General features: G+C 41.4%; 2 protein-coding genes across 2 annotated transcripts; both read right to left on the bottom strand.

The window, feature by feature from the left end:
• Positions 1-281: 281 nt before the first annotated feature.
• On the bottom strand, positions 282-7,250 carry LOC146369690 (prohibitin-2-like). Its single transcript, XM_084909882.1, has 10 exons — positions 7,130-7,250; positions 6,175-6,307; positions 5,850-5,934; positions 4,784-4,863; positions 4,444-4,628; positions 4,126-4,255; positions 3,821-3,924; positions 3,390-3,467; positions 3,131-3,210; positions 282-1,092 (listed from the first exon to the last, which is right to left on the bottom strand). Exons 1-10 carry the CDS (start codon positions 7,148-7,150, stop codon positions 1,068-1,070), a joined length of 921 nt encoding a protein of 306 aa, XP_084766008.1. The 5' UTR covers positions 7,151-7,250; the 3' UTR covers positions 282-1,067.
• Positions 7,251-10,139: 2,889 nt separating this feature from the next.
• Positions 10,140-25,535, bottom strand: pde6d (phosphodiesterase 6D, cGMP-specific, rod, delta). The gene is made up of 5 exons (XM_084909883.1): positions 25,256-25,535; positions 17,779-17,867; positions 15,501-15,626; positions 14,171-14,276; positions 10,140-13,630 (listed from the first exon to the last, which is right to left on the bottom strand). Exons 1-5 carry the CDS (start codon positions 25,303-25,305, stop codon positions 13,549-13,551), a joined length of 453 nt encoding a protein of 150 aa, XP_084766009.1. The 5' UTR covers positions 25,306-25,535; the 3' UTR covers positions 10,140-13,548.
• Between the last annotated feature and the right edge of the window lie 1,867 nt (positions 25,536-27,402).

Here is a 27,402-nt window from a genome sequence, read left to right on the forward strand (position 1 = left end):
GCCATAAACCTGACTCAGGAATCACATACAGCAGGCTGACATAGATCCATAGAACACACCAGATCCTGCACTGGTGTAGTGCCTCCAGCTGTCCCAACTAGTAATAACAGTCAGTAATACCACAGGAGACATCCATCCATCCATTGAACTTTTCCACTTCTCAGGGTCGCGGTCGGGCTGGAGCCAACGCTAGCTAGACAGCCTGTTGGCACTTGGGTATTTTGGTATATACAATTATATTACGTATTAAGCTGTCTTACAACAAACCTTCCAGTAGGCTGTTTGATATTGCATTTTCCTTTTATTTTCCTTTTCTTTAACAGTTGTAGTCAAATCTGTGGAGCCTGCATGTTGTCTCAGCACTTGTGTAGGTTCTCTCCGACTTCCTCTCACAGTCCCATCACATGCATGAGTTGCGTTTTCTGGCAATCCTAAATTGGCCACAGGTGTGAATATGAGCATGAGCGGTTGTCTGCCTCTCTGTCTTAACCCTGCAGTTAACCTTTGACAGTTGGTTAGTAGAGTGGTGTAACTAATAGAAATGAGAACTTTTCCTAATAAATTTTATTAATGCATAAGATGGTCTGCTAGCAGCAGTGGCTGTATTATAAACTCACACACATGTGTAGATGGAGCTAACATTCTCATGTCATAGCTGTAAGAGGAAACAGGAACATTTATTGATAAAACATGTAAAACGAACATCGGCAGCCAAACTAGACAAGCGGCTTGGAGACGTTTTAGGCCAATGAGCTCCTCCTGACAGAAGTCTCTGATCTTCTTAAGTATCCATATGTACTGTTGCATAAATCCTTCAACACAAAAGTCTCTGGTAAAACTGGATTTTGATCTTTTCTTCAACAAATCTCTTAGACGTATTCAATGTGGATTTTAATAACGTCCCCTTTGTGTATCACTAGACAACTCATTGATGAAAGTCACTCCGACACATGAGAGAATTAAAACAAGAAAACCATAAAGAAATCAAGTTTCCAGTCATGTACGTTGATTTTTCCAGCAGCACAAAGCAAAATCAACTGCCTCTGCAAGAGCTCGTGTCCTCTTCATCACTTCTTTGCACCCATTGTCAAACTGAAAAACAAGGGAACACCACATTAGCTTACACTGTTACACACAGTTAAACTCAAAGTCACAACTCTGCTGTCGAGCACAACACCGTTCAAATTTCATGTTATCAGGAGTGGAAATAAACTCAGTGGTAAAACATAGAAATGGAATTTAACAACCTTGTTGAAAAAGCTGAGTCAGAAGAAAAGTGCAACACAGAGCAGAGACCAGATCCTTTAGCGATGAACAGGCAATAAATATTAAACATTTCACTTATTAAATTTAGTTGAACTAAATCTGTATTTACAAAAATAAAGGCACGAGTTTCAGATATGATGCAGATGTGAAGCCCATTAGCTGTTTTCTTGCTTATGTGTTGTGGACAAAATAAAGACTGAAGATAAAAAAATTTTTTTAAAAAAGTGTTCATACATTTTCCAGAGGAAGTAGTTTGTGTTTTTATTTGGTACTATATAACAGCGGTCCCCAACCCCCGGGCCTCGGACCGGTACCGGTCCGTGAGTCGTTTGGTACCGGGCCGCGAAAGTTGAGGCTCAGGTGTGAAATGTATGGTTTTCAGGGTTTTTATCGGTTTTCAGCGTTATTTTGTTATCGTTTTTATCGTTAACTCGGTTTTCCTGGGTCTTTTCGCGTGTGTTATGAATAAATCTTCTTTTTTTCGGTACTGGTACTAGTTTTATTTTGTTGTATTTATCCACGACACCTTAAAGGCCGGTCATTGAAAATATTGTCGGGCATAAACCGGTCCGTGGCGCAAAAAAGGTTGGAGACCGCTGCTATATAAAACTAATGACTGCTGCCAGTCCTGACCTCTCGTCAAGTTGACTCGAACTGAGTTCAAGGTCATTGTGTGTTATTGCATTTACAAACTTCAGTGTGCATGCTGCCCACCTGCCTGGGTTACGACCAGGGATGGGCAGTAACATTACTGTAATCCAATTACTTATTTCAAGTAGCGTGTAGAGTAAGGGATTACTATTGCAAAAAGGTAATTAGATTACTGTTTCTTCCTCATAAGTACGCTGCGTTACTAAACCGCGATTTTGTTTGTGAGAGTGTCTCATGACAATGACGTACGAGCGTGCGACGTGTGAAGATCAACGATGGATAATATAGAGTACGACCATGCACCGTACTTTTGAAAATAAGTCATGAGTAAAGTAATAGGATTACTCTCTTGGAGAAGTAATCAGTAATTAGTAACTAATTTCTATTTTCAACACTGGTGACGACAATAGCCTTTCACAGCTGACGGGGTAAAAAGTGCCATGCTTTGGTGGAGAGGTGTGTTTGAGGGGTTTTTGTTTAGAGCGGTTTGTTTTTGAAAAGTTACATAAAGACCAGAACTTTAATAATGCAAAAGCTCATCCGGCTCCCTCATCATTCGTAGGTCACCACTTGTAAAGCAACTATGAGCACAGTTTGGGGGGAAACCATTAGGTGATCGTCACCTGCAAGTTTTGCTAAAATGTGAAAAAGACTCTACGAAGAGCAGCAGCTGAACTGTGGACAGATGGACACTGGACGCCTCAACATGGCACAAGTCCACGAGTCCTTCAGCTGGATGAGCTAAAAGTAAAGACTGTGCTTTGTTTTATAAACTAATAAAAGTGAATTCAGTGAAGGCAATAATGTTGCAATTGAATTTATGTTGATGCCAGCAGGATATTTTACAGGAAAAGAAACACTGTTTATACTTTCTGTTAAAGTGATGTAGATTAAGACGGAGGTCTGAGGTGTTGTTTCGCTTTGTAACTACTGAGCCATGTGCAGTCTGCTGATTGTGTGCAGATACTAACAAAACTGAACGTGGGAGTTGAGCTTCAGCCTCCGATCATTCACAGTCAAGACAAGTGGAAACTAAAAGAGGATGCAGCGTCCTTTGAAGTGATGCAGATGGAAATTAGCTGACAGCGAAATCTGGTACAAAACTGATAAATCTGTGCATGGTCCGAGTAATAAAATGAAACAATGAAGCGATGCAGACATTTGTGTGTTGGTCTGTGTGTTTGTGAGGGACAGAGACTGTGGGTAAACCTACTTGTTAAAAAGTGCCTGGTCTTGTAGGTTTAGGACCAAACTGTCAGCATTAAGATACACCTTGTTCTGAGACGATGCCACCTGGAAGCAGACACAACAATTATTAGTCACCTCCCAATGTTGGGAGTTAAAGTCTACATTTTCACCTTGGGGAGGAATTCTGCTGATTACTCAAAAGCCAGAACACACATTTCTGGGATTTTACTGAGTGTCAAGACAAAACAGAAACGAAGCCACAGGCAATGAAGGAGCGTACTGACCGTCTTAGCAATGTTCTGTGCCGCTCGGATTCTCCTCAGCTTCAGGTAACCAGGATTCTTAGTCACTGCTTGGCCGAGCTGAAGGAAACAGTTTGTGTTTAGATTATTAACGACATTCATACAATATGACAAGAAAGGTAGAGAATGATTACTTTTAATTGTTCTCTATGGATATTTACGTTTGTCACAGTTCATTCTCAGCACTTGTTTTGCTGTCTGACTCGGGTTACATACATGTGTGAAACCGTAGAGGTTTCAGGTACAACATCCCTACTTCCAGTTTGCACGGAAAAGATACTCCCATAATAGAGAACAACTTTATTTCTTGGCTGACATGTAACAGCTTCTCAGAAAAACAGTAGAGCAGCATTTTGTTGTGCAGTAATAACTGCTGCTAACACTGCACTGAGACCACGTCAGTGTCTGCTTACCATTTTAGCAGCTTCAGCCTCTCCTTCAGCCTGGATGATCTTCTGTCGCTGATCTTGTTTGGCTTTCTCCACATAGAACTGGGCCCTCTGGGCCTCTTGCTGAGCTAAACACACACACACACACACAGTTACACTTTAAGACAACAGGCGTGGTCAATGCAACCCAAGCAGCCACATTTACTTCAGAGACAATAATGAAAACTATGGCAACAGCATTTTCGCTGTTTGTTGCTCCAGTGATGCTAATGACAGACTGGAGCAGTCTGATTCACTGTTTGATAACATTGTGGTATACTGAGCCTTACCAACTTGCTTAGCTTCCACAGCAGCAGTGTATTGGTTGCTGAAACTCAGCTCAGTAATGGCGACATCATCGAGAATGATGTTGAAGTCTTTGGCCCTTTCAAATAGCTCCCTGCGCACCAGCAGAGACACCTAAACGAGACACACCAACACAAGTATGATCTGCACCGTGTGTCAGCTTAGTGGAACGACTGAATCCACAGTCGAATCAGCTGAATATTATATTTACTGTTCTGGATCAACTTATCAATGCTGATTACAGTAACTGGCCAACAGGAAAAAAATGAATCCCCCCCAGCAGTGCGAAGGTGCTGCAGTACCTGTGCTCTCTGTGTGATGAGCTGGGAGGCATTGAACTTTGCTACCACAGACTTTAGGATCTCGTTGACAATAGACGGGAGGACTCTCTCATCGTAGTCCTTCCCCAGCCGTTGGTACATGGCTGGCAAGTTGGATGCCATGGGTCTGGACAACACCCGCACTCCAATATTCACCATCTGCAGATCTACAAACAAACATGCACGGTTATTATACTGGTACATTGATACATACATCAGCAGCTGTCTCAAGCACGCGCTAGATCACTATTACAAATAACAAATAAAGAATCGAGATAGTGTGTGACAGAAAGAGAGTGAGAAAGCCCCCCATGTTTGTTACCTTTGCTTCCAGTCAAAGAGGAGATTTTTCTGGGTTTAGCTCTGATATCATAGATGATAGGGTACTGGAACCAAGGGATCCTACAAAAGATTTGAAAGTCATAGCAAAGCTGATCAAGATTTCAAAGCATACTCACATTTAAGTTATAAATGACTTAGATATCATGTGCTGTGATCACCTTTAATATTCTTAATTCATAATCTTTTTTTAAAGGTAATGTCTTGACCTCACCCCAGAGCTCACAGCCCATTTCATGTCTTTATTATATTATATTATATTATATTATATTATATTATATTATTAGATGAGTGGCTGAGGCTGAAAAACAACACACATACCATAGGACCCAACACATGCCGATTTGTGGCCACCCACACAGTTTCCGCCATGTTTGGCTGTGGCTCATCTCCTGCACTACGGCAGTACTAAAGCCAATGGTTTTCTTGTAGTTCTTTAAACCAAAGATCTAAAGGCATCAGTACAGCTGGGCCATGAGCCTACACAGAGCTTTGTAGTCACATGCTCTAACTATTTACTGTCACCAGGGGGCAGCATCAAAAATCTCTAGAACCAGCCAAGAAGAGCAAAGTCCAAACCTAAAGCGCTAAAGTAAACCGAGTGTGCTTCTCATCTTCTTCACATTTTTTCCTGCACTTCTCCCCTTTACAGTCAAAGCTCGTGTCCGTTCCTTTTCAGGTACACTTGTCAATCAATCAGCATTTAACCTATGCATAGCAAATGCTGCTGGGCTACAAGCTGTTGGTTTTTTGGAGGACTGCATACAAGGACATCTGTGTAAGTTGCACACCCAGAATCCTTCACTCTGCCTAGTCATGTACCTCTCAAACAAACATAAAAGTGGTTTGGAAACTGCTTTGGGTGTCATCAGGCAAAGTGACTCACAAAAATAATAGTAAAAAGTTGTTTTTTTTAATGAACTAAGAGTCAGTTTCTCGGGGAATATTCAGAGAGATTTCATTTAATTGTGCTGAGTGCAAAATCTGTATCATTAATAGATTCTCATAAATTTATCTAAAATTTATCTTGACACTAGCTGTAACTCTACCTGAAATGTAGCCCTTCAGCCAGAACTGTGTCCATCTGCACCCCTCCGATCCTGTTGAAGATGATGGCTCTGTGACCACCCTCCACTGCTCACACACACACACATTATATTAGCATGACTGAAGTTGTGAAACCTTGCCTTGTCACCATCTTTAACTCGATCAATAAGTACAGTAGTACAGTTCTAGTACACAGCATGTTATTAACAAAATTAATCATTAAAGTTTCTAAACAGGTCTTCAGATCTATTTCTGTAAATCACCATAGCATTACCCAGGCCGCCACAAATTTAAAGCATCGTGTAAAAACCCCACATCTGTGTTTACCTGTGTAGGTGGCTTCTTTAATGCCATATGCCAATGCACCAGCTCCAAGAAGCAGTTTCAGTCCTAATCCGGCTCCTCTGCCACCAGATGAGGACATCCGACCAGCCAGATCCCTCAGGTGCTGGATGAACCGCTGCAGTTTATGTTTGTATGTGGTGGCGAGAGTGCAACAACAAAAATACAATCAGTATCTTGGTGCGGTTTATGTTTATGTCAGGTGTAAAGCTTAATTTTTCTGATTTATCATTTAGCTGATGGAGCTATGATGGTGCAGTGGTTAGCACCATCACCTCACAGCACCAAGGTTGTGGATTTGAACTTAAGGCTCTGTGCGTGGAGTCCGCATGTTCTCCTCCCACAGCCTAAACACATGCATGCCAGCCGGGTTTTTCATACACATGGATGTGGACATGAATATTGGCTGTGTCTGTGTTAGCTCTGTGATGTATGTGGGACCTGTCCACGGTGGATCACTGCCTTCCGCCCACTGTTAGCTAGCATTGGCATGTTTAGGTAGTTAAGAAAAACGATGAATGCTTGAAAACCATATGTGGTAGTAGAGAAGAAACCCGCTATCCTTAAGCAGAAACAAGGTCTAACAGTAGCTTGCCGGCAGGTTTGCCTGTATAGCCCAGTTCAGGTTACTCTACTAACAGAAGGTCAGCTCATGATATTGCCTACAGTGTGAAACATCTGCCTCACAGCGAAAGGTCGCCCTGTCCCACTATCTCCTGCCCTCACCTGTATCGTGTAAAGCCTACTAGATCACATACAGCAGTTGTCGCTGCTAACCGCGCTGTTAGTGAACTACAACGAAACTAGCAAAGCTGCTCAATCTGATGGAGCATGCTAACTTAGCCTCGTCACCAGTCACATTAGTGCCAGATAAACACGTCGCACAAAAATAAAGTTCATGCTGTCTTCATTCAAAACCAGTCACATTTCAAACACTTACATTCGGCTCCTTATTCGCCATGTTTTAAACGTCAAAGCCCAAGGTCGACACAGATGGAACCCCTCCGCGTGGGCCGCAAACTACACTGGGACATGTAGTCCCCTTTTTCTTCGGCGTTTCACGTCATAAAAGCATTCTCACAGAAGTAATGCTGCCCCCTGGAGGTCTCCGTTAGCCTCCAAAATCCAGCCGTCATCTACAGGGTGGGCCATTTATATGGATACACCGTAATAACATGGGAATGGTTGGTGATATTAAAGTCCTGTTTGTGGCACATTAGTATATGTGAGGGGGCAAACTCCTCAAGATGGGTGGTGACCATGGTGGCCATTTAGAAGTCGGCCATCTTGGATACAACTTTTGTTTTTTCAATAGGAAGAGGGCCATGTGACACATCAAACTTATTGGTAATGTCACAAGAAAAACAATGGTGTGCTTGGTTTCAGCGTAACTTTATTCTTTCATGAGTTATTTACAAGTTTCTCTTTGTTCACAGCCATTGACATGTCGAAGAGGTTAACACGTGAGGAGCGGATCGAAATGCAAGACAGATTTCAATGCAAGACACCCTACGAGACCATCCATCTCCCATGCTACAGTTAGCAAACTGCTTGCTAAGTTTGGTGAAACTGGTTCAGTGTTGGATTTGCCAAAATGTGGACGCAAGAAAACTGTCACTAATGAAGAAACATCAGTGGCTGTCCTAGCTTCATTCAGCAAGAGCCCACAGCGTAGCACTCGCTGCATGTCACTGAGAGTGGCATTAGTCGAACATCCCTTCGGTGGATATTAGCTACTCACAAATGGCACCTTTACAAACTCCAGCTACTGCAGCATCTCAACGAGGATGACCCAGATCGGCGCACAGAATCTGCAGAATGGGCAAAACAAAAATTGGAACAGGACCCTCAGTTCACGCAGAAGATTTTGTTCAGTGATGAGGCAAACTTTTATGTGAATGGTGAAGTTAACAAACAAAACCACCGCTATTGGTCTGACACTAACCCACATTGGATGGATCCCTCCAAGACTGTTGGAACAACAAAAGTGAAGGTTTGGTGTGGTATATGGGGTACAACGATAGTGGGTCCATTCTTCATCAATGGATATTTGAAATTGCTACATGATGATGTGTTTCCCCCTTTATGCACTGAAGCTGGCACGTTCCCTGAGTTTTTCCAGCAAGATGGTGCACCACCACATTATGGGTGCCAGGTCCGAGCATTCCTAGATGAACAGTTTCCTGGAAAGTGGATTGGTCGTCGTGGGCCAGTTGAATGGCCCCCCAAGGTCTCCCGATCTGACCCCCTTAGACTTTTATCTTTGGGGTCATCTGAAGGCAATTGTCTATGGTGTGAAGATACGAGATGTGCAGCACCTGAAACTACGGATACTGGATGCCTGTGCTGGCATTTCTCCTGCGGTGTTGCTATCAGTGTGTGAAGAGTGGGAGAAGAGGGTTGCATTGACAATCCAACACAATGGGCAGCACATTGAACACATTTTATAAGTGGTCAGAAACTTGTAAATAACTCATGAAAGAATAAAGTTACGTTGAAACCAAGCACACCATTGTTTTTCTTGTGACATTACCAATAAGTTTGATGTGTCACATGGCCCTCTTCCTATTGAAAAAACAAAAGTTGTATCCAAGATGGCCGACTTCTAAATGGCCCCCATGGTCACCACCCATCTTGAGGAGTTTGCCCCCTCACATATACTAATGTGCCACAAACAGGACTTTAATATCACCAACCATTCCCATGTTATTACGGTGTATCCATATAAATGGCCCACCCTGTATAATTTACCCAAACAGCGTTTGAGTTTCTTCTGCTTGCTATGTGATTATTTTTTGTCTTTTATCCCAGTGGATCATCTCACCCTGTCCCTAGCATGTGCTTTTTCCTCTCAGCTTCATCATCCTTTATCTGATATATCCACTCTCCCTCCTCTGCACATGTCCAAACCATCTCAACCTCGTCTCTCTCACTTTTTCTCCAAACTGCTCAGCCTGAGCTGTCCCTCTAAAGGACTCAGTTCCAATCCTGTCCATCCTGCTCACTCATAATGAAGATCTGAACATCTTCAGCTCTGCTTTCTTTCTTTGTTTCAGTGCCGCTGTCTCCAAACAATACATCATAGCAGGTCTCACTACCATCTTGTAATCCTTCCCTTTCTCTCTTGCTGCTATCCCTCTGTCACAAATAAACACTGAAAACGACCTACAGTATATTAAGTACATTTCTAAACATAATTGTTCAATCCATAAAAAAAATCCATAAAAAAATCTGCATGAAACTGAAGAGATTTCCACATCAGTGCACTTAACACCCACAACCTAGGCTGAGAGAAGCTGAGCTGTCAACTGTCAAGGTGGTGTGGGAAGATGCACTGATGTGGAAATCTCAATCAAATGTCCAGTGTGGATGTACAGGCACCATCTGGCAGAATGCCTGCTCCAAGAGCAGTAGATCTTTGGTCAGGACATTGAATCCAAATTAGTCATGTGCCACTCCTCTATTTCTGGCTGTAAAGTTGCTGGTACCTGTCTCAATGGTGGACGCCAAAAGTGAAGGGAGCAGTCAGTTGAAGGACAGTTGTACCAATCTTGGTTTGTTTCTTGGATTCTGGAGCCAGCTGACTAGTATCTGCAGTGAAGTAAATGCTGTGGGGCTGTCTTGGTTGACAAATCTCTGCTGCATTGTGTGGAGGTCAGGGACAGTCCCCTCTGGATTGGCAAACTGGGATGGTGGTCCCACAGGTAACTAGGGGAATGACATTCCTTGGCCTCCCTGTGGAAGTCTTTGCCCCAGTACTAGAGAGGAGACTCCACCTGTTTTGTTGGCCTAGCCATAGAAGAGCATATCAAGTCTTTACCTGTGATAAGATACTTCAGGGTGCTTGGGAATTTTTCCAACAACTCTACATGCATCATTGAAATTGGGGAAATTGTTTCCCAACCAGGTCGGGGAAAATTATTAATTAATAAAATAAACAGAACGCATCATGTTATTCCAACATCATGTAACTTTAATCCACACCTCCCATTATATTACAACACAAATCTATTTTACAAAGCCCAGATAGGAGCTAAGAAAAACACATAACGAGGTGTATGTGTGAACTACACAGGAAGCCAAAGCTAAAAATCTAGTGAGAATATGCAAAGCAAAGGTGTTGTAAAAGAATTTAAGCTGCTGTTACCATCTGGATCTAGCTAAGATAAAATGACGCATGTTTTGGTTTCACCCTGATAATGATTTTATTCAAAGTGAAATATCAGAATTAAGTCATGTGAAGGTCAATTAAAACATAAATTAATGGAATAAAAGCTTGTTTTGTTCTACCAATGAATAACAACAGTTTTTAATTATGTCATAACTGTGCGAAGGTTTCATTTTAACAATTCATGGAGGAGTGTAAAAAAACAAGCAAACATGTGTAGCCCTCTATCAGACTACATTGAAACCACTGTTGCAAACATTACATTAAGCGGGTTTGTCTCAGTCACGAGTCAGCCTGCTAAGGTTAGTGCTTTTGAAAACTAACAGGGGATGAGCACTGCAGTGTTAGACGGGCCTCATCAACTCATCAAAGTGAAACATTACGAATGGGTTAATGTGTAAAGATTAATATATCCACAAATGTATATTTCTTCCATTTCTCCAATAAAAACCAAGCAATTCTAATCAATGACTAGAAAAAAACAAATTGACCATCTGAGGAGGAGAAGAGTGCACAGGTTGTGCTCCTTCTGTTGCTCAAATGAAGGAAGGAGGCTGCATTTCACCTGTTTTGGAAAGTCACCCTTACTAGTAAAGACATACCATGTGAGAAATGTGGGCGCTCACAGACAGCCTCTGAAACGGGAGGCAGCCAGAGGAAATGAGCTCAATTCAGTTCAATTTTATTTATATAGCGCCAGATCATAACAACAGTCGCCTCAAGGCTATACTACTTTACAGGGAGTGCAGAATTATTAGGCAAGTTGTATTTTTGAGGAATAATTTTATTATTGAACAACAACCATGTTTTCAATGAACCCAAAAAACTCATTAATATCAAAGCTGAATGTTTTTGGATGTAGTTTTTAGTTTGTTTTTAGTTTTAGCTATTTTAGGGGGATATCTGTGTGTGCAGGTGACTATTACTGTGCATAATTATTAGGCAACTTAACAAAAAACAAATATATACCCATTTCAATTATTTATTTTTACCAGTGAAACCAATATAACATCTCCACATTCACAAATATACATTTCTGACATTCAAAAACAAAACAAAAACAAATCAGCGACCAATATAGCCACCTTTCTTTGCAAGGACACTCAAAAGCCTGCCATCCATGGATTCTGTCAGTGTTTTGATCTGTTCACCATCAACATTGCGTGCAGCAGCAACCACAGCCTCCCAGACACTGTTCAGAGAGGTGTACTGTTTTCCCTCCTTGTAAATCTCACATTTGATGATGGACCACAGGTTCTCAATGGGGTTCAGATCAGGTGAACAAGGTGGCCATGTCATTAGTTTTTCTTCTTTTATACCCTTTCTTGCCAGCCACGCTGTGGAGTACTTGGACGCGTGTGATGGAGCATTGTCCTGCATGAAAATCATGTTTTTCTTGAAGGATGCAGACTTCTTCCTGTACCACTGCTTGAAGAAGGTGTCTTCCAGAAACTGGCAGTAGGACTGGGAGTTGAGCTTGACTCCATCCTCAACCTGAAAAGGCCCCACAAGCTCATCTTTGATGATACCAGCCCAAACCAGTACTCCACCTCCACCTTGCTGGCGTCTGAGTCGGACTGGAGCTCTCTGCCCTTTACCAATCCAGCCACGGGCCCATCCATCTGGCCCATCAAGACTCACTCTCATTTCATCAGTCCATAAAACCTTAGAAAAATCAGTCTTGAGATATTTCTTGGCCCAGTCTTGACGTTTCAGCTTGTGTGTCTTGTTCAGTGGTGGTCGTCTTTCAGCCTTTCTTACCTTGGCCATGTCTCTGAGTATTGCACACCTTGTGCTTTTGGGCACTCCAGTGATGTTGCAGCTCTGAAATATGGCCAAACTGGTGCCAAGTGGCATCTTGGCAGCTGCACGCTTGACTTTTCTCAGTTCATGGGCAGTTATTTTGCGCCTTGGTTTTTCCACACGCTTCTTGCGACCCTGTTGACTATTTTGAATGAAACGCTTGATTGTTTGATGATTACGCTTCAGAAGCTTTGCAATTTTGAGATTGCTGCATCCCTCTGCAAGATATCTCACTATTTTTGACTTTTCTGAGCCTGTCAAGTCCTTCTCTTGACCCATTTTGCCAAGGGAAAGGAAGTTGCCTAATAATTATGCACACCTATATAGGGTGTTGATGTCATTAGACCACACCCCTTCTTATTACAGAGATGCACATCACCTAATATGCTTAATTGGTAGTAGGCTTTCGAGCCTATACAGCTTGGAGTAAGACAACATGCATGAAGAGGATGATGTGGACAAAATACTCATTTGCCTAATAATTCTGCACTCCCTGTATATTTGAATTATGTAAAATATGCAGTGTTCATTGTAACAGGTTTATACATTTTATCTGAGTTGTCAATAAAATTTGTAGCACCTAAAATGACAATAAGAGCTTTCATGTCATCCCCGTCCCTCTAGTGCAGGGGTGGGGGAACTCCAGGCCTCGAGAGCCGTGTCCTGCAGGTTTTAGATGTATTCTTGATCCAACACAGATGATTTAAATGGCTAAATTAGCTCCTCAACATGTGTTGAAGTTCTCCAGAGGCCACTTCCAGAGGTAGTGAACTAATCATTTTATTCAGGTGTGTTGACCTAGGCTGATATCTAAAACCTGCAGGACACCGGCCCCCTGAGGCCTGGAGTTCCCCCACCCCTGCTTGAGTGCATCACCTTCCCTCAACAACAACAGTCCATCTTTGACCAGCCATGACATGACACATGGAGATTAGAAAACATGATATCTATTCACAGAAGGTTACACATCTGTTCTGTTCCTGAGTAAATGCTACCTGGGAGTGAGATAGGGCAGCACTACAAAAAAGAAAAAACACAAGAGGGCTTCCCTAGCTGACTTGAGATCAGTGATCACGTGTTTACAGTGAAATAGTCTGAAGGGGAAAACAGAGAGAGAGGTGATCCTGGAACAGGGGAAGCAATCGAGTTCTCTCTCCTCCTCTTCCCTCTTCTTCCAAGGTCCAGAGGTTTTCAAGTCGACACAAAACTAGAGAACACGAGCTCGCTTGACTGATTGTGGCGCCACAGCTGGGTTTCACCCCAACATGCTGATCCCACGTCAGCAACGAGCTCTTTACCGCTGTGAATTGTAGCTAACCTTGGGTATTTACAGACCTTGGCAGGGTGTCAGCATTCAGGAAGGTAGACTCGGGGGGGGGGGTTAAATGTCAGACGTAGAAAAGCCGTACCCTGGAAGTACTGACATGCAGGTCATCGTCGAAGAACTTGGTCTCTATGATAACATTACCACTAGAAAACAAAGACAAGTGTCAGCCTTTAGTAAAAGTGAAACATAACGGAAAATTCACTACAACAGGGCAAAAGATACATGAATGCTGCGCAACTTTGTACAGCTGTGACTGGTAGAATAAAAGGAAACTAAATGTGGGACTTGACTTTAATTATGATTAGCCTGCGCTTCCCAAGTCATCTGTTTAAAGACGACCTCCGGGCACACTGAAAGAAGAATGTAGGGCTGCTGAACAACACTTTGTGCGGTTTGAAGCTCAGCGACTGGATCTTTTATGATTCGGTCGCTGAAAATCTACAGGGCGGCTACGTGCAAATCTTCAGATCATCAGAATAAAATGCAGGCATGTAAATAGATTTCAGCCAAGAACATAAGACCACTTGTGTGTTGATGTACACTTTGTATCGCTATGGAAGCAGGCCTGATGTAGCTCAAGGCCAGACAAAAGCCTAGCACAGCTCTATGGCATTAAAACATAGAGACGGTCCAAGTACAGAAACACAAAACAAAGCACAGGAAACATCTGAGCAGAGACTCACGTTAAAACATTGGCTGGCATCATCTGGGACTCTGGAGCCGCTTCTATCAGAGACTGCCATGTGTTGGTGGAGTTGGGGATAACGAAACCAAACTCAAAGAACCACTCTGGACAGAGAGACAGAGGGCTCAATGCTGCTGCTCTAGCACACACTATCATTGCTATTACTATACCACCATGGCCTAAATATTAGTTCACAGACATTTCTCTTCTCAGGTGGAAAACAGCAGCACAAACATGTTATGTGGGTGTGGATTGTGTGTTTTCTCTCTGGAACCGTGCAGCAGGGTGTCAGGGGGATTACTGTACTACAAACACAGTGAAACAGGGAAGTGACGACAATGCACAACAGGTTCCAGGGCTGTGAGCTGTCTGTTCTTCTCTAACCGCCTTCTAGTGACCCTGCACAGGTTTTCCTTCTTTCAGATTTCAACTTGCTTGATCATAGAATCTTATAATTAATTTGCTAATGAATTCACAAAAATACATTTTTATTTAATTGTAATTCTGAGCATTTTATCATTTTTGGTTTGGAACTCTGTAACTAATGACCAAAAGACAAAACATGATAATAATCATAATACTATATAGCAACTGTATTCATTGTTTAACCTTCCAAAGACTACCAGGCCTTCATTTGTCCCGACACATGGTCAAAACAACAAAAAAGCTGTTAGCCTCCTAGTAAACGCACCTATAGTATCAATTTCAAAATTGTTTTTTTCTCAAGTTCTCACATTCACAAGATTTTCAAAAAAACTGACCAAGTCCAAGTCATTGAGATTTGAACTTGTCTGAGATTTTTAGTAGACACAGCTATGGTATCAATGCAAAGTTTCTTTTTTGCCTTGTTCTTGAGTTCTTGCATTCACAAACCTGGGTGACCTCTCACCCGCCCACCATGGTGACGACATGACGCAGTCAGCCGATTACAGCTGAGGGGTCGAGGTTAAGTGATGATGCTATGTGAAAATGTTAACATCTTCAAATAGCATTTAACTGCTCACTCTGTGGGTAGTAATCACTTTTAAGGGAATACTATTGTATTTTGTATATATTCATTTTGGTCTTTGTTTTATTTTTAAAAAATTTTAAACACATTTTAATAAACTTGACATAATTTGGAGTAAAATAGGTTTAATCTTACACTGACTATATTATATGAGACAGATAAGATATGGATAACATATAGCACTTTTCCAGCAGTACCTAGTCAACTCCGTTTTTAACATGTTCAGTTAGCTACTGGTCCCTGTACCACATGTGGATAAGAGGATGTCTGTAGAACCAGACAGGAACATGCAGGGCTTGTGTCAGTTTTCACATATTACCTTCTAAACACTGTCCTTTGAAGAAAACTTTCTGCTCCAGTCTGAACTTCTCCAGTTTCTCCGAGGAAGAAAAGTTGAGCTCTCTGGACACTGCTTTACATTTCAGGATCTTCTTTGGGACACGAGCTGAAGAGACAGATATGTCGTATATAATTAACTCTGCTTACAACAGCTAGGTACGTAATACCAGCATTCAGTGTTTTAATTTGTGGGCCCAGGACCTAAGACTTTAAACTTGAATATGAGTATGCAAAAAGTTAGTGATCTCAATTTAGCAAACAAATCTAAAACAACAGTTTGATGCTATTTTGTTTCCAGCATCTTGTTGAATCTCTGTCAAAAATAATGAAGGCAGTTCTGAAGGCTAAAGGGAGTAAACCCAAGGTCTAACTAATGAAGTAGCCAGACAGTGCATGTCGTAGTATATGTATAACAACTACTTTTTTTTTTTCATGTGAAAGCTAAATGAATAAACTCATGCAGCAGACAGACAGTGACATCTGCAAAAGTTTGGGCACCTAACAGCCCTGAACTGGCAATCTGGCATTTGCCTAGTGGGTCAATTTCTTCCCCTTTGTAGACATAATTATACAGGCTACAGGTCAGCTTGTAGGATCGGATCAAATCTGTCAACGCAACTGACCCCTCGTCTGCCCTCCCTGTGCATTCATGCACCTTGTAGAACAGAGTGTATCGTGGAAGAAGTGGCTGATAAAGATGGAACAAAGCAAACAAAAGTAGCAAAGTGGAGCTGAAAAGCTAAGACAGAAATGGTAAATGGACTGGTTCTCTTTTCTACTCTACTGGGGCACTCAGAGCACTTTATACAACATGCCTCATTCACATCCATTCATACAAGCACTTTTTCCATGCTTATGTGCTTCCATCCAACATTCACACTTCGACGGATAGTTAGCATCTTGCCCAATGATACTATGGCATCCAAACCAGAACAGGCAGGGATTGAACCACTAACCATCTAATCAGTACGACCCGCTCTAGCTCCTGAGCTATAGCCACTCTGATACAAGAAATGGATGCAGCAAACTGTGTGAAATTAAGCGACATGTTAGTTGTTAGGGCTGCTGCTACACTGACAGCTGTAGTCCTAGCAACAACTAGTAACCAGCCATCGCAGTCACAGGAGGCTCCTGCTGCTACACTGACAGCTGTAGTCCTAGCAACAACTAGTAACCAGCCATCGCAGTCACAGGAGGCTCCTGCTGCTCACACTTGCTGTGGAGAAGTGCAGGAGGAGAGACCGCAGGCCAGAACAGAGTGAGAAAGACAGGAAGGTGTAATTACTATGGTTTAAAAAACTGATGGAGGGATATGACGGGGAAGGGAGAGAGTGAAGAATAATGAATGGCTGATTTGACCATTGTCCACTAACAGACAAAGTTTAGCTTTTTACTGTCACTAAAAAAAAGTTGCATAACCCATTGATCATTATTTCACTTCAGTAACTGAATTATCAGGTTGAATGGAAACCGAGAACAATTGTGAGTGTAAAAAATTGATCAGGCTCCTCAGATTTGCGGGAAAATCTGTGATGACAATGGAATTCATAAAAGACTCCCTGCTGTCAGTGCGATATCATGCTGTCAAGTAACTTCTTGAACAATAATGGACAAACACATTTTTTCCCTAATTTCCTTCGGGATTAATAAAGTATTCTGATTTTGATTCTGCTTGGTCGTCCTGTGTTATACATTATTTGAAGGCACAGTGCCACACAACATTTTATGATGGATGTGATGACTCCACTCCTGTTTACCTGCAACAGTCGATCCTGATAAACAGTCATTTCCGACCTTATCTGTCATTTACAAAAGAACCCATTTATTGTTTGTGCTGCACACAATTTTCACTGGAAGAGTGAAACCAATTTCTTCCAATGTTAACTAGAGGCTGGTTTCTACAACAGGATGATTGAAAACCGCAAAATCACTTTTGGTAACATTAAAAGGTCAATCTGGTGTTTTTTGAGTGGCCCTCACAAACGCCTCTTGAACATTATAATTTTTGAACTTAAAATAATGTGAAAAAATGACTTTGTCTAAATATACAGCCTCTAAATAAACAGAGAGAAGGATACTGCATATATAGAACCATCAGTATCAGCTGACAATGTTGGCTTATGAGATGAGTGGGTTTTATTATGAATTAGTGGGTAAACCATCTGATAAACAGGTCTCATAAAAATGATTTGAAGATTTGTATTTAGTTGTTCTGTCACAACAGATATGACTTGAGAGTGTCAAAAGCGCAGACATACCTTCGTGCTCTACTCCCGGTACAGAGAGGTCCTCCGTTCCCTGCCACAGCACTTTGCCCGTCTCTGCATCCCGAAGATTCATCCAGTTTCTACCAGGAAACAGTTAAGTAACAGTGTCCTAACCAAAGTGAACGCACCACTCAAATACACACCGGTAGACTTACTGGGAATTTCTGCTGCAGTGGGAGATCTACAAAGTAGCTATGCTGTAACCTAGCGTGTACCTGACCTACACCTCCCTGTAAAGTCCCTACATGTCAGGTCAGCGCAGTGAGACTTTTCAACATGCATATTTTCAGGCTCTTTCCCTGTCGTGTTATCCCATTGCCAACTTTTTCAAGTGTTTGCTGCCAAATTCAAAATATTTGAAATTTTGTATTTGTATCATTTCCAATTAAAGATGATCTTTTCCCAGCAAACAGCGTGTACTGTGAATAAACATTATGGATCTGGATACTTCTACAACTGGTGTTTTCAAAAGGGACATGCTGCACTGGAGAAATCAGCCAAAAACCAGTAGAAGCTTACGTGAAGGAACTGAAGCTGTTCTTAATGCGCCATGCCCTCACTTAATTCCAATCAAAGCAAAATGAAAACTGGCAGAATATCTGGTGAAGAAACACAACCTCTGATCAGCTCAAAAATATTACTGCAACAACAGCAGTACTACAACTTAACACTGGTCAGCCATTAACACCAAAGCATGGTACCCTGGAACAAGTATTCCCCCAGACTTCATGAAGCCTGCATGCTGAATTTCCTACTGTAGTACAGAAGTGCTGACTGCTCACGTTAGAAACAACAGGAGGACAACAGCACAAACCCACAGAACACAACCTTAAAACCATCAGAGTACAGATTTAAATTCTCAAGCACTGATGGCTGGAACATGTTGAAAATGATGACGTTACAACTTTTTTTGACAGTGTGTCAAAACACAGGTAAAAAGCAGACCTTTAATACGCTGCTATTATTATGAACAGTCATCTATCATATACTGTAATATGACCTTTGAAATTTTTCTCATAATGCACTTTCAACCCACGGTAGCTACAATTAAACCCCACCCCCACAATAATCAGAAGAGGATGGATGGATAAATTGATGATGAACAAAAAGCAATAATTTTATATGTAACCTAACCAATAGAATTCTGGAGTCATTTTTGACCAGGAAATGTCCTTCAATGCACACAGTAAACAAATATGTAAGACTTTCTTCCATTTGCGCAATATCTCTAAAATTAGAAACATCCTGTCTCAGAGCGACGCTGAAAAACTAGTTTGTGCATTTATTACTTCCAGGTTGGACTAATGTAATTTGTTATTATCAGGATGTTCTAAAACACCTTAAAAAGCCTTCAGTTGATCCAAAATGCTGCAGCAAGAGTACTGAAAGGGACTAGAAAGAGAGGGCATATTTCTCCTGCATTGGCTTCCCTTCATTGGCTCCCTGTTAAATCCAGAATTGAAGTTGAAGTCCTGCTCCTCACATATAAGGTCTTAAATAATCAGGCCCCGTCTTATCTTAATGACCTTATAGTACCATATCAGCACATTAGAGCACTTCGCTCTCGCACTGCAGGCTTACTTGTTGTTCCTAGAGTATTTAAAAGTAGAATGGGAGGCTTTTTTCAGTTTTCAGGCCCCTCTTCTGTGGAACCAGCTTCCAGTTTGGATTTGGGAGACAGACACGATCTCTATGTTTAAGATTAGGCTTAAAACTTTTCTTTTTGCTAAAACATATAGTTAGGGCTGGACCAGGTGACCCTGAATCCTCCCTTAGTTATGCTGCAATAGGTGTAGACTGCTGGGGGATTCCCATGATGCATTGAGTGTTTCTTCTTCAGTCTCTTTTCTCACTCACTATGTGTTAATAGACCTCTCTGCACTGAATTATACTCATTATTAATCTCTGGCCCCCTCCACAGCATGTCTTTTGTCCCGTCTTCCTCCCCTAACGCCAAACAGTTGCAGTAGATGTCCGCCCCTCCGGGAGTTTTTCCTTCCCACTGTCGCCGAAGTGCTTGCTCATACGGAGTCATATGATTGTTGGGTTTTTCTCTGTATGTATTATTGTAGGGTCTACCTGACAATATAAAGCGTCTTGAGGTGACTGTTGTTGTGATTTGGCGCTGTATAAATAAAATTGTCCTCCATCCATACTCCTGGATCTCCTCCATCTTCTCAACACTCTTTTCACTCATTACTCGATTTCCATCTTTATGTTTAGAGATGGAAAGGCTGCTGCACAATCTTTTCAGCATGATCTCTCTGCAAGTCCTTTTGTCCTTCCTTAGTCTCCAGCTTCACAAACTCACTATGAGCCTTTGCCACCTCTTTCTTTGCTGTAAACCTCTCAGTACACCTGTCTATTTTCTTCATCTCTGTGACTATCCCACTTTTTCTTTGCTAACCTCATTCTTTGAATATTTTCATGTACTTCCTCATTCCATTACCAAGTATCCTTATACTCTTTCTTAAATACAAGGGATATGTCAAACACCTTCTTGACAGGTTCTCTCACCACTTCAGCTGTACATTCCCAGTCATCTGATAACTTCCCAACAAACCCCACAGCCTGTCCCAGCTCCTTCCTGAACTCTGAGCAACATGCTTCCTTCTTCAACTTTCACCATTTAATCCTTGACTCGCTTCCTCTTCTTAATTTCTAAAAACATCCTACCAACTACCATCAGATGCTGCTTAGCTACATTCTCCCTTGACACCACCCTGGAGTCTCATATGTCTTTCAGACTGCACTCAGGGTGACCATAAGGTGACCTTATGCCACCCTATGTTCCTCTCTTTTCTTGTATGTTTGACAGTCCTTTCCATCCTTTTTGCAAAATCCACTGCCATGTAATTTTCCACATTTCTCTCCTTAAAAGCATACCTCCCCAACACCATCACCTCTGTTCCCATAACCTACATTACACTGAAATTAACAACTCCCACCCGCCATAGGGACACTCTGCACTGACAACATTTAACGTCACACCTTCAATTTCCATCATCCAACTCATGATCCCACCTCACTCCCTCTTCATCTCCATAACACTGTTGACATCCTCTTCCTTAAAGATTACCCCCACACCGCTTCACTTCCAATCTAAACCATGGTAGAATAGTTTGAATCCACCTTGAGTGCTTCCCTTGCTTGTTAATGAGCCCCCAGTGAAAAAGCTGCTGCCTCCTCCACACACAATATATCAACCTTCCTTCTCTCCGTATCACCCAGCTCTCTCCTTTTACCAGTCGGAGTCCCTACATGTAGAGTTCCTACTCACACCTCTGCATTCATGCCTTTCCTTCTCTCTTACCAATGCCTAAAACACCTTCCCCTTCTCCTCTGTCTTCATCTTCAGACAACAGTAGCACAGTTTCCACCAGCAGCCTGTTGGCCGACCCCCCAGAGGAATGAAAGTCGTCATATTATGAGATTATTCATTGGTCATCTGTGAATAGTGTAATGAATAGTGGATTTCTTATACTATTTTCTAATTTGCTTGAAGAACACACAGTTCTACAAATGTGTAAGCTTTATGTCACAGATGTCCTTAATTGCCGAAGTTACTTTTCTATGTTTCTATAATAGCAATTATAAATGCTATTATAATTTTCAAATTTATTGGATATAAGTACAACATGTTATTATTTTTTTGATTAAGATGCCAAATCAGTTATTTACTTCCATTTTTGAACTGAAAAAGTAGTTTTAGTGGTCACATGTTTATGTGATTAGTAATTCATTTCTGACCTCCCAGAGAAGTCCACTGAACCTTCACTACAGTGAATACAGTCATTTATAGTTTGGAAAAAAGTTTTTGGCCCATTTGTAAAATATTTGTTATCTGTTGATCACTGTACATGGTGGCTGTGTGGCTTTTGTCCAAACAGTGTATATAAGAGACTGAGTGGACTTTCACATACCCTCCCTTTGGTTGGGTCTGTGCACAGTTGTCTCCACAGCCACTCCACTTGAAGGGCACCAAATGTACATACCTCCTCCAAGCTAAGTGTCTGCAGTCGACAGCTGTCCGTGGCTGAGTCTGCAAGGGAGTATAATCCCAGCCGTATGGGTCAGATCCCACTGACAGCACAACTCCATTACCTCTACTATCCCCTCCCCCTTCCTTTGGCTTTCTAGTAAAGTATGCTGAGTTGAACAGTTTCACTAATCCCTTCAAGTATAACCAGATCTACACCATCCAGAAGAATCCTCTTTACACGCTACCAAAAAAAAGGCTCAGAAAATAAAAACCATCACCTCCACAAATGCTTTACACCCAATAATGTATGCCCTTATTCAATTTACTTCCAATCACTTTCTCACAGTCTAAAATCCATACACACTTCAGCTCCAATAACATCATACAAAATGATACCATAGCCTCCTGTGGGTCTGCTGCAGGTTGTGTGTGTGTGTGTGTGTGTGTGTGTGTGTGTGTGTGTGTGTGTGTGTGTGTGTGTGTGTGTGTAAATCACCAGGGTGCCTGCACAGACCCGTCAGAACATCGTTAATGAGCCCCCAGTGAAAAGCTGCTGTCACATTTTAGTCTGCATTTATTTTTTAAAGACATGTTAATGGCTCCAAGTATTGGCAACTTTCTAACCCCAACATTTATACAACTACTGACCTTTAAGCCATTTACACCAGAATTCAATAAGATTTGATTGTGGAGCTGCCAAAATAGCTTTTATAGTATTACATGTTAGGATAAACAAAGAATACAATTTTGATGTACATTTATTTTGAGGTGATGCTCACAGCACATAACTGCAATTTTAGGAAACTGAGAGAATTTTTCTCTTTGCTTGAGGTTTTACCATCAATTACATTAGCTGCTTATATTATGCCTTTAATTTACAACTAGTAAACCATAAAAAGAAGAAGAATAGTGTTTTGAGCTGGCATACAGTTAAAACAAAGGTCATTATTTTACTTTTTTGATATCTAGAAAGATATCAAAAGATTGAAAAGTCAGCTGGAAACACTGAAGTACCAAACACTAGAGCTGTCTGCTTTAGCACAAAGACCACTGTGTAGCTCTTTTAGTTGTCAGTCTCTCACAGCAGCTTGCTGAAATCTGACTAATCCTAAAAGACTTCCTTCCAGTTCCAAGGTGTCTGAAGGGGTTTTGTAAGAACATCCTGGCCATTTAAAATCATCACATTTCACCATTTACAAATCTGATGACTACTCAGTATGGGACAAAGTGAAATAACTTCACAAACACTACTTTAGTATTATAGAAGTTAAACAGGGCTGTTGTCATATTGGACTTTATCTGTGTTACCGTTACAGTAAAGAAGGGAAAAAGAAAATTCTATTTACCCCATTTCAATAAGGACAGAAGGCAGTAAAGCTCCATTCCACTAAATCATGGGTTTAACCATTACCACAGTGCATCAAGAGGTCTGACCAAACGGTTAAAGGCATGCAGTAAAAGTGCTGTAGAAATGTGTGTGAATGTATGAATCAAGCCTGCAGTAAAAAGTGCTCACATGAAGCTGGTTCTTAACTGGTCAAGTTAACCCAGGATGTCCTAGTGTAGCTTCAAGCTAATTTACATGAAAGGGTGACACTGGCACAGACCATTAACCATTAAGCACACAATCCCCCCCCCCCCTCTTTTCTGTAGACTTTTTCTATAGTAAGATTTCTAATCTGGACATGCTTTTCAGTTTTTATGTTTTCTGAGCATCAGAAATGAAGTGTATTTGTTTAATTCTGTGCGACACAGGTTATAACATAGTTTTACTCCTGTGTTTGAGTGCATATTTCAGAGCTTCTAGGCATGTCCTTCTATTTTACAAGTGTTTTAATGATTGTGAACTGACTCAGCACTGAGTTCTTATAAAATATAGGCAACCTAAACATCAGATGTGTGCTTGAAACACCTCCTTAGCTTCTGCTTCATGCTTATGTTACAGCATGTGTACACAAGGTGTAACCCCTAAAAATAAGTCTACAATGATAACCTACACATAAGAGACTATTGTGATACTACTCTACCGCACTTTTACTGCATGACTTTAATCACTTTGTCTTTTTTTTTTCCCCCCTTGGCTAAAAAACAAACAAAACACCAGCTTCATGTTTAGTTTACAGACTGATGTTGTGACATTTGTCTTTCAAACTGGATGCTACAACTCAGAATTAATGAATCAATCAATGACATGTTGAGCTGCATCAAGCTTAAAGAGACTCCATTTACCTACCTAAATGACTGAGGTAACTTATGCTGAACACTTATCCTGCGTGGGAGCGCGTTACGTTCAGAGTTTTTCTTCAAAATCCACTGGAAGCACCACTTTAAGTGCATTATAGATTCCTTGCGGGGGGAATATGTTTTATATTTGCAGCTGTTAAGCTGTACAGTCACAGGAATGTCTATGTATTAAACTGGCAAATTAGAAAATGTGTAAATGCTGTAATACATGACTAATCTACTGCAGAATCTTTTACTCTGCTGGAACTCACATCAAATATACAGATTCAGTCAACAAAATTGATTTCACTCTGAAAATTGATTTCTGCGTGTCCTTTATCAGGATGTGGGACAGTACCCTGTTTCTGATGAATAAGAAAGTTCCTCTTGGAAATGTTTAATTACTTCTGGCTTAGTCACGTGATCTTTACTAAGCTACAGATGGGCAGCAGTGTTCTCTGTCGGGAGCAGTGGATTTTCCTTGTAGTCCTGCATTCAGTGCACCTGTGCAGAGCAACAAAGATTTTGATCCATTTGTACAGTGTGACTGGATCGTTAGAGATGCCAATTCAACGTTTAAAAACATGATGAGGAACAGCATCTCCTATTCTCTAATCACAAATCTGTTGCTCGGTCACTTTCTCAGACATGTGTTGGATGAGCGCCAACAGGCACACCAAAGAGGAATAAAATTGACTCACTACATGAGTACACGTTTAACAGGTCATACTGCAATCTCCAATGTTGCTCTGGTGGTTAGCATACAAATCCAGAATAGCTGCGTGGAATCAAGTCTGCCATCATCACACAAAGAGGCGCACCTGGGTTTCAACTTCCAGCATTACGGAACCATACAGCAGTCAGACTATGCTCAACGCAAGTCACATACCTGTGAGGCGCTTAATAATAGTTACAGGAGGCACAACAGTTACTTCTCAGCTACCTGAGCAAAATCTCATCCTCATCATGTGCCACAGGTACTACAACTGCAGGCGAATTCACCCTCATGTGGAAGCTCATGTGAGCCCACAGGTCGTCATTCAATGAGCTGCTGTTGTGTCCGTTCAGACACTGGAACACTATACAACTCCGTGCGCAGAGACTGTGGCAGGTTAGCTTTAGCAACTAAGCTTGTTGTACAACAACATCCATCCTGCTAATGTGGCTGCTGCATCCTGTCCTATGCCTTTACCCAGACAGCTAGCTATTTAGCTCACTGCTGTGTTTCTAACATTCGCGCAACACAAACAGGAAAAAGGATACAGTTTGAAGCCCTTCAAAATTTCCTTGGCCCTGTCTTCGTCTGAAGACATGTCCGAAATGGTTTGTTTTCGCTCCTTACAGATAACCTAGACTTTTCTGAAAAAAGACGGCTGCTGTTCACGTTAGCTTAACTACTTGGCTAACTACTAGTCAGAATTCACCTGGAATAACGTTCACTACTCTGCTGGACTGCAGGCTAAATCTGATCCGATAATGCAATCAGCTAAATATACCCAGCTAGCAAACGGGCTGCACACAGCCTAACCAGTGAAACGCAAGGGAACCACTATCAGCCAATCACAGGGAGAATAGCGAGCAAGGGCGGGACTAAAACGGATAAAGACGCGTCACCAGTGGCAACGCCACACACAAAGTATTACATCATTATTGCGCTGTCTGTGTGCTTACTTCTTTTATCATTTAAGCACTCACTCTCCTAAAACGCAAAACTAGGCGTGTGTTCAAATTCAGGGGCTGCCCTTAAAGACCGGAAGTGAGCGGCTGTTAAACTGGACCGTGTCCCCTACGACGCTCGGCTCTTGTTGCTTAGCAACCGCGACAGTAGACGCTGCATCCGTGATGGACGACTGAAATGGAGAAAATCTTTAATTTATGTCATTTATTTTACTTTTATTGGAGCAAAATTGTGTTGTTTCGTGTGATGTATGTGAGAACACCACAACCGTGCGCGGACTCCCTTTAGCCAACAGTAATGTTAACTTTAGCAAGTAAACTAGTTAGCTATAGTGTAGCTCAAGACACTCATTTCACTCATTTAATTTTGACGGTGCAAAAAATAATAGGTCTTATATTATACATATTTTATTATATATCCCGTACTTACATCAAAACGTAGCTCAGAGATAGAATTTAACTCAGTTGTCCTAAATGTTACATTTCAGTTCAAATTCAGGGTATTTAGTTCTAAGTCGTATTATTTTAAACCTGTATGACTGTCTCACAAATAATTATATACTGCGACCCCTACAACTGTCTGAAAGCTTTAGTTATATTGAAGGGCAATATCCCTTAGTGACAGCTAGAAATATGTGATCCTTTTGTAGGTTTTAAATAAAATACAAGGTAAACGGATGTAGTAAATATTCTTTTATTGGATGAGAAAATTGTGCAATATAATTCTCTTAAGTTGTTAAAGACGGCTGGAAACTGTGGTTTGCACGCAGAATCCAAACAGGGCTGTCCTTCTCCAGGACCAAACAATACTAAAAACAGACATGTTCATTGTTGGTGGCAAATCTGTGTGCGCATACAATTTTACACAGTACGACTGCACCAGGCTTATGTAGAAGTCTTGAGCACCCCTTATATCTTTATAATTTGCATGGAAAATGGGAGATGGGTGCAGCAATTTATCATTTTTGCAGATGCTAAATCTTTTGATACTTATCTGGATTCATAATTTCATCGATTTTAACAAGATCTCCAACACCACTGGCTGAAATGCAGCCCCAACCATGAGAGAGCCTCCACCGTTTTTAACAGATGCAGGCTGTAAATTTTTTAATTTGGATCCATCACTCCATTGGGCCAGTTGCCACTGATTTTCAGTCCAGTTCTTGTGTAATGTGGCATACTTCAGGCTTTTGTTTGTTTACCTTTCTTAACAATGACTTCCTGAAAGCAACCCTTCCACTGAGACCATTTCAGATGAGGCTTAAGTGAACAGTACATGGATCAGCTGAAGGTGGAGATGCATCTCTCAGGTTCGAACCTCCTCAAATAAACTATTTTTCTCTGCACGTGATCAGTTAGCGGTTTACAACTACACTTTCAAGAATTTTTGAAATAAAAGGAAGGTTGGAGATTGACCTATAATTAGCCAATACAGCTGGGTCAAGTGATGGCATTTTAAGTAACGGTTTGTCTACTAAGGTCTGTGGTGCATAGCCAATTAACAGAGATGGAGATGATCAGCATTATTGAATTCACCTGTGAGCGCTAATTTTAGCATGACTGGTATATGTGTCGCGTTTTGTAGTACTGATCACTCAAATTCTGTAAGACTACAAGCCATACATCAAAACCATGCAAACTCATCAAAGAACAGCCCAGTTGGGATGTGAACCACAAACCCCTCACTGAGGCAACAGTGGTAACCACTGAACTTCCACACCTCAAGTTTCTCC

This window comes from Perissodus microlepis, chromosome 17 (assembly GCF_051167445.1).
Source record: "Perissodus microlepis isolate ML-2025 ecotype Zambia chromosome 17, ASM5116744v1, whole genome shotgun sequence".
Taxonomy (NCBI): domain Eukaryota; kingdom Metazoa; phylum Chordata; class Actinopteri; order Cichliformes; family Cichlidae; genus Perissodus; species Perissodus microlepis.